This window comes from Aquarana catesbeiana, linkage group LG06 (assembly GCF_042186555.1).
Source record: "Aquarana catesbeiana isolate 2022-GZ linkage group LG06, ASM4218655v1, whole genome shotgun sequence".
NCBI classification, from domain to species: Eukaryota; Metazoa; Chordata; class Amphibia; order Anura; family Ranidae; genus Aquarana; species Aquarana catesbeiana.
In genome coordinates this window covers 78,778,617-78,793,634 of record NC_133329.1, presented here as the reverse complement: position 1 = coordinate 78,793,634, position 15,018 = coordinate 78,778,617, and the positions used below count along the sequence as shown (strand labels likewise).

Below are 15,018 nucleotides of genomic sequence, written 5' to 3'. Positions count from 1 at the left end.
TTTTCAAGCTTTATTTTCACCTGATAATACTGCAAATAATATACTTCCTGTCTCTGGGTGTCTACATCACTCCTCCACTGTATCTAAGGAGGAAGCCACGATTGTCACTAGAGTTGCCACCTGTTCGGGATTCACCCGGACAGTTCAGGTTTTGAATCATGTGTCCAGGTTTCAGTCCACCTGAAACCCGGACACAATATTTAGACAGAGATGTGGCTCAGGACAGTGCCTGATAGGAGGGTGAGGGGGCACTATGCACGCCACATTACTATTCTCTTTGGAGCGCCCAAATGTTTCCCAGGTCTGTAAGACCCCTTTCACGCTGGGGCGCTGTGCAGGTGCTACAGCGCTAAAAATAGTGCCTGCAAAGCGCCCTGAAACAGCCGCTACTGTCTTACCAGTGTGAAAGCCCAGAGGGTTTTCACACTGGAGCGGTGCGCTGGCAGGACGGTAAAAAAAGTCCTTCTAGCAGCATCTTTGGAGCGGTGAAGGAGCAGTATGTATACCGCTCCTCCACTGCTCCTGCCCATTGAAATCAATGGGGCAGCGCGGCTATACCTCTGGCAAAGTGCCACTGCAGCAGCACTTTGCGGGTGGTTCTAAACCTTTTTCGGCCGCTAGCGGGGGTTAAAAGCGCCCCGCTAGCGGCCGAATACCTTCGCAAATACGACGATAAATCGCCGCTAAAAATAGCAGCGCTTTACCGTCTATGCCGCCCCCGCCCTAATGTAAAAGGGGCCTTATGCCACGTACACGCGGGCGGACTTTCCGTCCGGACTGGTCCGACGGACCAAATCCGGCGGGCAATCCGACAGTGTGTGGGCTGCATCGGATTTCCGACGGACCGTTTCGGTCGGAAATTCAACGGACTTAGATTTGAAACTTGCTTCAAATCTTTACGTCGTAAATCTGCCGCACTCAGTTCCTGACGGAAAGCCCGTTTGTCTGTATGCTGGTCCGACAGACCAGATACGACGCAAGGGCAGGGTACTGCATCTCGTACTCTCTGCAATAGGAAAAACAAATTTTCCTATTGCAGCGAACGTGGGGCATACCAGGCCCTTAGGTCTGGTATGGATTTTAAGAGGAAACCCCTACGCCGAAAAAACGGCGTGGGGTCCCTCCCAAAATCCATACCAGACCCCTATCCGAGCACGCAGCCCGGCCGGTCAGGAAATTTTTTCGGCGTAGGGGGTTCCCCTTAAAATCCATACCAGACCTAGGGGCCTGGTATGGCCCGCGACGGGGCTTGCAAGGTGTCAATCTCGCCGATAAAAGCGTCGAGATTAACTTCCTTTCTAGTCCCGTCGTACCTGAGTCACGTTCAAAATGAACGGACTTGTCCATGTGTGGGCAAGTCCGTTTATTCGGAAAGTCTGCCGTAACTCCGTCAGGAAGGCCGGCTGGCCTAGTCTGCCGGAAAGTCCGGTCGTGTGTAGGCAAGTGCGTCCGTTCAGAAAGTCCGTCGGAAGTCCGTCGGGAAGACCGTTGGACCTAGTTTCCTAGAAAATCTGGTCGTGTGTACGCTGCATTAATCTCATATAGTTTATGCCAAAAAAATACATTTTTGCTGTGCGCCGCTAAAATGTTCGGGTTTGTGTTGAAGAAATAGTGGCAACCCTAAGGACCCTTTCACACTGGGGCGGTTTGCAGGCGTTATTGCACTAAAAATACCACCTGCAAACTGCCCCAAAACAGCCTCCGCTGTTTGTTCAGTGTGAAAGCCCGAGGGCTTTCACACTGAAGCGATGCGCTGGCAGGAGAAGAAAAAATCTCCTGCAAGTCGCATCTTTGGAGCGGTGAAGGAGCGGTGTATTCACCGCTCCTAAACCGCTCCTGCCCATTGAAATCAATGGGACAGCGCGGCTATACCGCGGCAAAACCGCGGCTATAGCCGCGCTATACGAGTGGTTTTAACCCTTTTTCAGCCGCCATCGGGAGGTTAAAACCGCACCGCTTGCGGCCGAATACCGCGGTAAAACAGCACTAAAAATAGCGCTGTTTTACCGCCGACGCCCCCTACCGCCCCAGTGTGAAAGCAGCCTAATTGTCACCCAAGGCTGCTCTGGATCTCTGGATCTCCATTATGGGGGGGGGGGGGGGGCAAGGGAAGTTGGTATTAACAGAATATAGCTAGGAAGGAAGATATTCTTCGGTGCAGCTCACAGAAAGTGACAAGGACACATTTCTAGCAATCTAGCAAGATCAACATGTACTTGCTGAAATTGATTTTAGCTTGAGAAAAAAAAGAAAACAAATGCACCCACCACATGTAAAGACTGTAAGCTGGGGCATATTACATTTCTGTTTTTAAGGTTTGGTTATCCTTTAAAACTGAATTCCAGGTATGGATTTTTTTACATAGTTATATTGTTCTAGGTTGGACCAATGTAACGATCCCTCTGGAAGTGGAGAATCCCTGTACTACCTGCTGCTACTACAGTGAAGCTCGCTGTCTTCTGACAAATCTGTAAAAATATGGGCATTTTTTTTTTTTTTAAAGGTGAACTTAGACTTTAACTCCGCCACAGTTTTTTTGTTTTTTTTTAAGGGCTAATAAAGTATTTCAGCCTGCTTTACTTATATGACTGATCTGGCCCTCCTTCTTTTATCAACCTAACACTTACCATGACAACGTTAGCAAGGTGGGCAGAACAGAGGGCGTAAACCCCACCGGAACCTCCAACCAAAGGAGCTCTCATGTCTGTGACAGAAACCGCAAGGGATCCTGGGAAAAGAGGAGTGATAATATTAGTCTGTGTTTTTCATCGGAAAAAAAAAAAAGAAAGAAAGGAAGGAAGAAAAGACAGAAAAGAAGGAAAGGAAAGGAAAGGAAAGGAAAGGAAAGGAAAGGGAGAAGGCAAACGAAAAGGAAAGGGAGGGAAAGGGAGAAGGGAAAAGGAAAGGAAAGGGAGGGAAAGGGAGAAGGGAAAAGGAAAGGAAAGGGAGGGAAGAGAAAAGGAAAGGAAAGGGAGGGAAGAGAAAAGGAAAGGAAAAGGAAGGGGAAAAGAAAGAACAGAAGAAAGGGAAGGGAAAAGGAGAAGGAAAGGAAAGAAGGGAAGGGAAGGGGAAAAGAAAGAACAGAAGGAAAGGGAAGGGAAAAGGAGAAGGAAAGGAAAGAAGGGAAGAGAAGGGAAGAGAAGGAAAGGAAAGAAGGGAAGAGAAGGAAAGGAAAGAAGGGAAGGGAAGGGAAGGGAAGGGAAGGGAAAAGGAGAAGGAAAGGAAAGAAGGGAAGGGAAGGGAAAACGAACGGAAAGGAAAGGGAAAAAGGAAAAAAAAAAGGAAAGGAAGAGAAAAAGAAAGAAGATGAAAGAGAGAAGAAGAAGAAAGAAAGAAACGGAAAGTGAAGGAAAGGGAGGGAAGGGAAAAGGAAAGGAAGGAAGGAAAGGAAAAGGAAGGGGAAAAGAAAGGACAGAAGGAAAAGGAAAGAAAGAAAGGGAAGGGAAAAGGAGAAGGAAAGGAAAGAGGGGAAGGAAGGTGAAGTGAAAATGAATGGAAAGGAAAGGGAAGAAGGAAAAGAAAAAAGAAAAGGAAGGAGAAAAGAAAGGAAATGAAAGGGAGGGAAGGGAAAGGAAAAGGAAGGGGAAAAGAAAGGAAAGGAAAAGAAAGAAAGGGAAGGGAAAAGGTGAAGGAAAGGAAAGAAGGGAAGGGATGTAAAGGGAAAAGAAATTAAAGAAGGAAAGGGAAAGGGAAAGAAAGGAAAGGGGGGGGGGGAGGAAAGAAAGGAAAGAAGGGAAGGGGAAAGGGAAAGGAAAAAGGAGATAGATGTAGCACAGAGGTTCACTGTTGTGGATTTTCTAGGACAGTCCTACATCTTTGTCCTCTATATCACCAATGCTGTGTCCTGGGCCATGTCCCAGGATCACAGCACCAAACCTAAAAGGCGATCAGGGTCAAAAGTAGCCGGTCCCAGCATATTTAAAGGTGGGGCAGGGGTGGAACCAACTCAAGTGGGTGTGACCACACATATTTAAGGCAGGTTATGGGTGGGACCAACCCACAAAGAGGGCATGATTTGGGCATGACCATCCAGAAAGTGGGTGGATGAAATGAAGACAGTAGGTGGGGTTAACAGTGTCTGGGACCATAATGTTGGTAAGTATGCTAAAGATTCAAGATAGGTAGATAGATCACACTGGTATACTTTGAATGGGAAGAGTGACTTTAAAGAGGAATTTTGGTCTCCTTAATGCAGGCCTCAGCCCCCTCCCCAGTGCTGCCAAATTTGAAGGTCCGGTGCATGCACAGATGTGCCAAAGGGCCCTGCCCAGCCTTTGGGATTTGACAGACCCCTGCAGCACATCTGCCCATGCACCAAGTTTCATGGAAGTAGGGGACCTCCTTCGCTATGCCACTACCATGTCTTCACACATGTGAGCAGGAATACCTGAGCATGTGCAGATGTGCTGAAGGTCTCTAGTGGGCCCAGCACAGCCCTTCAGCACATCCGCTCATGCATGGAATTGAGTCCAACAACATTCCCAGCGTCATTACTAGAAACCAGGAACTGTCTTTGACAGCTCGGTCACTGTGCTGGGAGCGTGTAGTGAGCATGCTCTAAGCACTGAAACCCTGGTGCATATGTGTGACACCCTCTTTGCCACTTCACATATCCATTATGTGGACACCAACAGGATAAAATAAAAGGAGAGAAGTGTGTAAGTGACAGACATACGTGCCCACCTGCCAACACCCCGGCTAGATACAGAAAACCTATCCGCAGGACCCCGTGTACCATCTCCAGAGGAACTCCGATCATCAGTTGTAGCAGGGTGTTAAATCCCAGCTGCTCCAGGCTGAAAAATAATGTGGAAATAATAATAATAATAATAATAATTATAATAATAATAATAATAATAATAATCATTCTGGTCCGTTTCAGGTCTGAATTCAGCCAAAAATTCGGAGAGATATCGGACCTGAAACAGTCAACAGGGACACACCGGACCCCTGCTGGTAGCCGATCCATACTGCGGTGTGAACCCAGCCTAAAGGGACGCAAGGGTTAAGCGGGAAAAGAATCAGAAAGAATCGCCAATACTGTGACATATCCCTCACAATAACCCTTTTGTGCACTCAGAGGACACATTTATCAGACTGAATAGAAGCAATCGACAGTGAAGATGACATTTTGAGTTTAAGCGTCTAAAAATTGACCTGAAGGTTTTCAAATACATCTCTGTCACAGAATATTTTTACCACCAAAAACGGATTTTGTTATTTCGTGCAGATGCTTTAACTGCATGTGACAATTCGGCACATGCCGAACCTCTCCTTTTTCCCCTCACTTCCATTTGTCTGGATTGAGCAGTGCACATTATTCATGTGCACTGCTCTATGCTCACTACAAACCCCATAGCCCATAGTCCGTCTTGGGAATGAACAAGGAAGGGTGGCTATGTTCTACATACAGTGGAACCAGGGGCGTTGCTAGGTCTACAAAAGATCTGGGGCTAGAGCCCATAGCAGCGTAGTAAAGAAAGTCATACGCCTGGGCGGGCATACACATGTATATACAGTAATATACGTGTATGTGTGTGTGTGTATATCCCCAGAGAGCCCCCCACTTATATCAGGGTCCCCAGAGAGCCCCTCCTTACATCAGGGTCCCCAGAAAGCCCCCCTTACATCAGGGTCCCCAGAGAGCCTCCTCCTTGCATCAGGGTCCCCAGAGAGCCTCCCACTTACATCAGGGTTCCCAAAGAGCCCCCCTTACATTAGGGTCCCCAGAGAGCCTCCCCCTTAAATCAGGGTCCCAGAGAGCCTCCTCCTTGCATCAGGGTCCCCAGAGAGCCTCCTCCTTACATCAGAGTCCTTAGAGAGCCTCCCACTTACATCAGGGTTCCCAAAGAGCCCCCCTTACATTGGGGTCCCCAGAGAGCCTCCCCCTTAAATCAGGGTCCCAGAGAGCCTCCCCCTTGCGTCAGGGTCCCCAGAGAGCCCCCCACTTACATCAGGGCCCCCAGAGAGCCTCCCCTCCCCTTGGGGACCCCTGCAGAGACTCGGGGCTATGGGCCCCAGATTCGGGGCTATAGCCCCAAAAGCCACCCCCTAGCGATGCCACTGAGTGGAACCATGGAGAGCAAACGTAGCCACCCTCTAAGAAGAAGTCACATCACAGCAACAAAAACAAACAAAATTTTGGGATTTGGAGGAGGCTGAGAGCAAAAGAAGGAACTTTTTCAATTAAGAATACATACTGAAATAGAATTTTATTTTAAACCAGAGTTTAGTGTCACTTTACGGATTAACCACTTCAGTACTGGGCACTTTCCCCCCTTCCTGCCCAGAATAATTTTCAGCTTTCAGCGCTGTTGCATTTTAAATGACAATTGCGCGGTCATGCAACACTGTACACAAATGAAATTTTTAATCATTTTTTTCCCCACAAATAGAGCTTTCTTTTGGTGGTATTTGATCATCTCTGGGGTTTTTATTTTTGCACTACAAATAAAAACAGACTGAAAATTTTGAAAAAAAAAAAGTTTTCCTTTGTTTCTGTTACAAAACTTTGTAAATAAGTAAGTTTTCTCCTTCACTGATGGGCACTCATGAGGCTACACTGATAGGCACTGATGAGGCAGTAATGATTGGCACTCATGAGGCGGCACTGATGGGCACTGATGATGATGCACTTATATGCAGCACTGATGGGCACTGATAGGTGCAGGGCTTTTTTTCAGCAGGAACGCAGTTCCGGCACCTCCAGCACTGCATGTATGTAATAGCATGGGGTGTGGGGTGTGCTGGAGGGTCTATTTACTGTATATTGGCTGCTGGGGGATCTATTGTCACTGGCGGGGATCTGATTTTGTAAGAGGGTCTATTGTTGCTGATGGGGAATCGATTGCTGCTGGGGGGGAGTCTTATGTTGCTGGAAGGGATCTACTGTTGAGGGAGAGGTCTATTTTTATTGGCTGCTGGAGGATCTATTGATGCTGGCTGCTGGGAGGGTCTAATGTTGCTTGGATGGATATTTTGTTACTGGGTGTGATATTTTGTTGTGGGTGGTTCACTGTTGCTGCAGGGAATCTATTGTTGTTGGGGTGGAGTCCATTGTTGCTGGGGGAGTCTATTGTTGTGTGGGGATCTATTGCTGGGATTCTATTGTTCCTGGCTGCTGGGGATCTATTTTACTGCTTTTCTTTTTATCATTAACATGTTCCATACAAATTATTTAGCACCACAAAATGATACTTGGTTCTGTATTCTCTAAAAGGTGCAGTACTGGTAGGTGGGTAGGGGGTGGAATCAAGGGACAGTGGTCAGAGGTGGGTAGGGGGAAGAGAGAAGGGGTCAGACGGGGGGGAGTTCCTGCACCTATGCTCCGAGAAAAAAAGCCCTGTATGGCACTGATAAGCAGCACTGACAGACACAGGTTGCATTGATACGCAGCACTGATAGGTGGCACTGATGGGCACTCATAGGTGGCACTGATAGGCACTACTGATAGATGGCACTGTTAGGCAGCAATTATCAGGAGGCACTGGCAGGCATCACTGATGGGCACTGAGTGCCATCCCTATTGGGCATTGATTGGCACACCTGGTGGTCCTGGGTGGGCCTCGCTGGTGATCCTGGGTGGGCATCCTCGGGGGGCCGCACTGATAATCAATCAGCGCAGACCCCCTCCCCTGTCAGGAGAGCAGCCGATTGGCTCTCCTCTACTCGCGTCTGTCAGTGCGAGTGGAGGAAAAGCCAATAAACGGGTCTTCCTATTTACACTGTGATCAGCTGTGATTGAACACAGCTGATCACGTGGTAAAGAGCCTACGTCAGAGGCTCTTTACCAAGATCAGAGATGCGGTGTATCAGACTGACGCACCACACCACTGATCGCTGCAATGCGTGCCCCTGTGGACGCACGCTGGCTTGTTATCCTACTGGACGTTATATGACGCCCAGTCAGGATGACTGAACCACTTCTCGGCCATCATTCTGCTTATAGCCCAGGCAGGAAGTGGTTAAAGAACATCTACCCTCTAGATCAGTGTTTCTCAACTCCAGTCCTCAAGGCGCACCAACAGGTCATGTTTTCAGGATTTCCCTCAGATGAAACTGCTGTGGTAATTACTAAGGCAATGAAACTGATCAAATCACCTGTGCAAAATAGTGGAAATCCTGAAAACATGACCGGTTGGTGCACCTTGAGGACTGGAGTTGAGAAACACTGCTCTAGATTATAAAGATGATCAGAGGAGGGGGTGTTCTGTAGTGCTAAAACACTTCCTGCCCTACGGTGACAACACTGATCCCCCCATAAACACGATACAGTGAATGTTGTCACCCTAGGACAGGAAATGTGTTACTGGCATGCCTCCCTGTAACAGAATGGTGTGTAAGTGGGGTGCCCCAGGGTTCTGTCTTGGGACCAATTCAATTCATAAATGATATGGAGGACGGGGTAAATAGCTCAATCTCAGTTTTTGTGGATAATAAAATATTAAGCAGGGCAATAAAAGCGGAGTTCCATCTGGACCCATGTTTATTAAAGGTCAGCAGCTAAAACAACTGTAGCTGCTGAAAAACACACACTCACCTGTCGCACGGTCCAGTGATGCGGCTGCCTGAAGCCTCCGTTCTCTCCCCCCGCTGGCATTGCAAGTGTGGGCACCCAGCTGTGACAGCTTGCAGCTTCACAGCCTGGGTGCACACTGCGCATTGGCGAGTCGTGCTGCACGTCCAGAATGGCCGGTCAATCTTCTGGGACCTGTGACGTGTCCCAGAAGATTGCAGGGAGGGAGGGGGAGAGGAGGAGTCCTGGGGGCGGAAGTGGGAGCTAGGTACCTGTCAAAACTACCCCCAAAAAAAATGACATGCCAAATGTGCCATGTCAGGGGATCGGGATACCTTAAAGCGGAAGTTCCACTTTTGGGTGGAAATCCGCTTTAAGAGCGCATGCGCCATTGACGTCACCAGTTGCATCCAGCATGAATATCTCCTAAGCCGTGCTTGTTTAGGAGATATAAGGCTTACCTGTAGGTAAAATTATTATAGGCTTACCTGTAGGTAAAAAAAAAATCACAAAGCGGACTTTACTACCGCTTTAAGGTAATATATGACTATGTAGCCAGTCATGTGATCCAGATATCCTTGCCAGACAGCACACCCAGGTCCCCAACCTCCACTGCAGGATACTCCCCAGTCTGCTGATTGGACAAGGAAGGAGCAGCAGGGCACTGATTAGCCATTCTGCTTTTTCCTCGTCATCATGTTCATTGTTGGCACCATCTCACTCCATGTGTTGCCCCTCCTTACCACAGTCTGGGAGCCGCTCTGCAGGGGATTATAGGACAGCGATAGAGAGACAAAACAACTAACTGCATCTAAGAATACATTTAATCTTGTTTCTGAATTACAGAATAATTTCATTAATTGGAGGCTTTACACTTGCATGGAATTCAGACTTAACCTCAACCTAAATCCAATGTGTTCATTTCAGCTCTTTTTTTCCAATTCTTTTCCTTATTTATTACTTTTTTATGTATTTTTGTGTATGTTCTTCTTTACTTCTTGCATCTCTTCACTTTTGTAAAGGATTCATGGAACCCTGACTGTAATAACACTTATGCAATAGCAAAAGATAACCGGCATCCAAAGGGCTGCTAATTCTATATTGGCAAAGCACAAGATCACTTTGAGACCGCATCGCCAAAGGCTGATTTACTGCTATGCTGTGAATAGCCTAAGTAGTCCTAACAAGAGATGAATATACACAAAAAACACCCTACTGAAGTACTGCTGAGAGCCCCCCCTCTCATATCAAAGAAGACAGACCCATCTGGATTTTCAGAGACAGTCAAAAAGTGAGTGGGCAGTTTTGTTCTTTTTCAACAGAAACAACAAACAACAAGCATACCACTAAAAAGAATCTAATGCTTTCCCATTCTAAACTATTATAGCTGGGCATTTTGGTAGTTATTAGGTGTGCAATGGGAATTAAAGAGGAGCTCAAGGCTCCCCTCAAAAATCTAAAAGTCAGCAGCTACAAATATTGTATAATATAGGGACACTTACCTGCCCTGGGATCCAGCGATGTCCTCAGATGGCTTTGGGTGCAGGTGCCAGCATCTCACAGCATTTCACAGCCGGTTTCCTACTGCGCATGTGCGAGCCGCGCTGCGCCTTGTGAATGGTCCCATTGTCATCTGGGACCTGTGATGTGTCCCAGAAGACTGTAGGGTGAGGGGGGGGGGGTGAACTTCCAGCTCAAATCGCCAAGGTGATCTTAGCTGGAAGTGGGAGCAGGTACCTGTCAAAACCAGGTACACACTCCCCCCCCCCCCCCCAAAAAAGTGGCAAATGTGGCAGCGGAGGAAGGTAGGGTACAAACAAGCGGAACTTCCCCTTTTGGGTGGAGCTCGGCTTTAAGGACCCATTTATACTTCCATGTTGCAGTAATGCATGCATAACTTCAATGCGCAGTAACGAAAAAAATATGTCTTACAGCATTGTAGCGCCATTGTTTTCAAACGGAGATCCAACACCCCTATGTTGCAGTGTGTTGCCCTGCTGAAACATAGCACACAGGGCTAGGACAAGGGGTGGGCAGGAGGGAACGTTGCCCTGGGCACTGTGGTATCATGTGAGGTAGATAGGAACTCTGTGGATTCTGATATAAAGGGGAACTCTGTGGATTCTGATATAAGGGGGAACTCTGTGGATTCTGATATAAGAGGGAACTCTGTGCATTCTGATATAAGGGGGAACTCTGTGGATTCTGATATAAGGGGGAACTCTGTGTATTCTGATATAAGGGGGAACTCTGTGGATTCTGATATAAGAGGGAACTCTGTGGATTCTGATATAAGAGGGAACTCTGTGGATTCTGATATAAGAGGGAACTCTGTGGATTCTGATATAAGGGGGAACTCTGTGGATTCTGATATAAGGGGGAACTCTGTGGATTCTGATATAAAGGGGAACTCTGTGGATTCTGATATAAGGGGGAACTCTGTGGATTCTGCTATAAGAGGGAACTCTGTGGATTCTGATATAAGGGGGAACTCTGTGGATTCTGATATAAAGGGGAACTCTGTGGATTCTGATATAAGGGGGAACTCTGTGGATTCTGATATAAAGGGGAACTCTGTGGATTCTGATATAAAGGGGAACTCTGTGGATTCTGATATAAAGGGGAACTCTGTGGATTCTGATATAAAGGGGAACTCTGTGGATTCTGATATAAGAGGGAACTCTGTGGATTCTGATATAAGAGGGAACTCTGTGGATTCTGATATAAGAGGGAACTCTGTGGATTCTGATATAAGGGGGAACTCTGTGGATTCTGACATAAGGGGGAACTCTGTGGATTCTGATATAAGAGGAAACTCTGTGGATTCTGATATAAGGGGGAACTCTGTGGATTCTGATATAAGAGGGAACTCTGTGGATTCTGATATAAGAGGGAACTCTGTGGATTCTGATATAAGAGGGAACTCTGTGGATTCTGATATAAGGGGGAACTCTGTGGATTCTGATATAAGGGGGAACTCTGTGGATTCTGATATAAAGGGGAACTCTGTGGATTCTGATATAAGGGGGAACTCTGTGGATTCTGCTATAAGAGGGAACTCTGTGGATTCTGATATAAGGGGGAACTCTGTGGATTCTGATATAAAGGGGAACTCTGTGGATTCTGATATAAGGGGGAACTCTGTGGATTCTGATATAAAGGGGAACTCTGTGGATTCTGATATAAAGGGGAACTCTGTGGATTCTGATATAAAGGGGAACTCTGTGGATTCTGATATAAAGGGGAACTCTGTGGATTCTGATATAAGAGGGAACTCTGTGGATTCTGATATAAGAGGGAACTCTGTGGATTCTGATATAAGAGGGAACTCTGTGGATTCTGATATAAGAGGGAACTCTGTGGATTCTGATATAAGAGGGAACTCTGTGGATTCTGATATAAGAGGGAACTCTGTGGATTCTGATATAAGGGGGAACTCTGTGGATTCTGACATAAGGGGGAACTCTGTGGATTCTGATATAAGAGGAAACTCTGTGGATTCTGACATAAGGGGGAACTCTGTGGATTCTGATATAAGAGGGAACTCTGTGGATTCTCATATAAGGGGGGACTCTGTGGATTCTGATATAAGGGGGAACTATGTGAACTCTGATATAAGGGGGAACTCTAGGGACTCTTATGTAAGGGAAAACTCTTTTTTTTTTGGGGGGGGGGGGGGGGCGCAAAGTTTCGTGCTGAGAGGGGGATTTCATCATGGGGGTGTATTTGTACTGGGAGGAGGGGGAATTTATGCACAGGGGAAAGTAAGCAGATTAGTGCTCAGTGTTTTTTTTGGAGGGGGGGTGGGGTTTGCTGACACATAATGCTCATACATCTTTGCACACTTTGGCATGTTCTCCTTGGGTTCTAGATGACCTTGTCCCAGCACTGATAGCCCACGTTTGATTTTCAGTGCGTTGAGTTTGTTCTGGCAGCCCATTCATTTCTAAATGTGTGTTAACGCACTGCAAAGAAGGAAGCAAATTACAACTATCCCGGACCTGTTCATAAACCAAAATATGGCCCATCATTATTTTACTATTTTCTAGCAGAGAAAAAAAAAAAAGGCAGACATAACAAGTAAAGAGAGAATTTTAAAGCAGCGGCACACAGAAAGGGAATATAAAATCAAATACAAAGAACACTAAGGGCCCGTTCACTTCTTTGCGGCGTGTTAACGTGTGTTGCATTAATGCTACTCAATGAAATGAGCTGCCAACGCACCCTAATGCCAAAAATTGTGAGTGGCCCTTTTAATTCTAATACAATTCACTACTATTCTATAACGCAGATGTGTTGCCTTATGCCTAGTACGCACGACCAGAAAATCGGAGGAAAAATAACGCTTTCTAAGCGATCGTACGATAATCTGATCGTTAGCACACAGCTTTTGAGAGACGATTACGACAGTTCATGCAACATTATCTGAAGGAAAAAACAAGACCAGAACGTCTGATTTTTTTTAATCAGTACAGCATTCGTCTGAAAACAATTGGACCAAGACTACGCATGGAGAGAAGCATAAGAAAAAGAATACATTATATTACAAAACAACACATTACATCACGCTAGAAGTTGTATTCTGTCGTACGAGAATTTTCGGAGCTTTAGTAACCTCTTCATTTTCAATATGAGAATAGCATGCAAAAGAAAAACGCGTGTCATTGTGTGTTCGAGGCTTTAGAGCATTGGTCTCCAAACTGTGGCCCGGGGGGGGATCAGATGTGGCCAGGGGTGGACTGACAACCCATAGGGCCCTCGGGCAATAGGAGATTATGGGGCTCTGGGCAATAGGAGATTATGGGGTCCCCAGGCAATAGATTATGGGGCCACACAGTATACACACATACAATATACACACACAGTACACACACACAGAATACACATACACACACTGAAAAGGTGAAAACACAGATTTTTACATACTGTGCCTGGTTTTATTGAGACTGGAAACCCTGATGGGGCCCCTTAGTGGCATGGGGCCCTCGGGCAGTGCCCGAGTGCTTGAATGGTCAGTCCGCCCCTGGATGTGGCCCTTTGCTTGCCTTAATCTGGCCCACTGGGCATTGTTCCACCAACTGACTCCAATGATGGGGCACCATTCCCCCTGCTGGCACCATCTCTATGCCTCCCAATAAAACCAATAATGGGGCACTAATGTAGGGGCATTTTCTACTCCAACTGGCCACAGTCCAGCCCCACTAAAGCCTGAAGGACAGTAAACTGGCCCTTTCCTTCGAAAGCTTGGAGACCCCTTCTTTAGAGCATTGGGGAATTATTTGAAACACATACCACTAAAGTACCCTAATACTGCGTACACACGATCAGACATTCCGACAACAAAATCCTGGGATTTATTTCCGAAGGATGTTGGCTCAAACTTGTCTTGCATACACACGGTCACACAAATGTTGTCGGAAATGCCGAACGTCAAGAGCGCGGCGACATACAACACGTTACGACGAGCCGAGAAAAATGAAGTTCAATAGCCAGTGAGGCTCTTCTGCTTGATTCCGAGCATGCGTGGAACTTTTAATAGTAAAGAAGTGTCCTTCGCGCTTGTGGGATGATGTGGTGAAAAACAAAGAGAAAAATATGATGCAAACTCATATAAATTAAACTAAATATGTAAAAAATAATCATAACACATATAAAAACTATATTGCAGCAAAATATGAATGCTCACAGCAATCCTGATAATGTGAATATAAACAAATTTTGCGCAATATATAAAGGAATAGCGTGAAATAAAATAGGTTTAAATCATATGCATCATGTGTAAACACCATAACAATCTATGAATATTAATAAATGTGATGTGTCAAGAATAACATTCACTATAGCGACCAAATTGTCTCTCATAACAGTGCATGCTAAAACTAGTATAATCTGAACAAGACTAATAAAGTGCAAAATGGTGCAAGACACGTGACTGTGTCGTAACGCGTAGGGAGTGGCCGGAGCGACACGCATACTAGGAATACAAGGGTGGCAATAACGGAGTCATATAGGTAATAGCGATGGAGGAATACCAGGGAAAGATCCACGGACCTTATTGATAGCGCTGTGCCAGTTATTGTAACACCGTATCTACAACCCTCAATGCCTCTATACTACAACTTGAAGGTGAGAGTTCTGTGAGACCATATTTACAAGACACCGCCAGGAGAGCTAATAGGCCATCACACTCTATTTCAACACCAGCCAGTTATTGATTAGAGGATCTCCCATTCACTTTATCTCACATTCAAGAGATTCTCTTTTTTTCCATTTTTCTTTTTTTCCATTTTTTTCTCCATCGCTTTATTGATTTTTCATTAATATTAATGGTGTTAATCACTTTTTAATTTTTACACTGTGCTCTTAGCACTAATGTGTATCCATTTCACTTATCTCATTTATTTCTTATTGCACATATTGTGGTATTGTCACAATATTTTGATTGCACCATTTTGCACTTTATTAGTCTTGTTCAGATTATACTAGTTTTAGCATGCACTGTT

The 15,018-nt window shown here is 45.9% G+C and overlaps 1 protein-coding gene across 1 annotated transcript in view; it reads right to left on the bottom strand.

The window, feature by feature from the left end:
- Positions 1-15,018, bottom strand: part of RHBDL1 (rhomboid like 1) — a 54,805-nt gene that overhangs the window by 16,978 nt on the left and 22,809 nt on the right. The window contains exons 4-5 of the mRNA XM_073636285.1: positions 4,684-4,796; positions 2,628-2,728 (exon numbers count right to left, since the gene is read on the bottom strand). Of these exons, the coding sequence (XP_073492386.1) occupies positions 2,628-2,728; positions 4,684-4,796 (214 nt within the window). The remainder of the gene's footprint in view (positions 1-2,627; positions 2,729-4,683; positions 4,797-15,018) is intronic.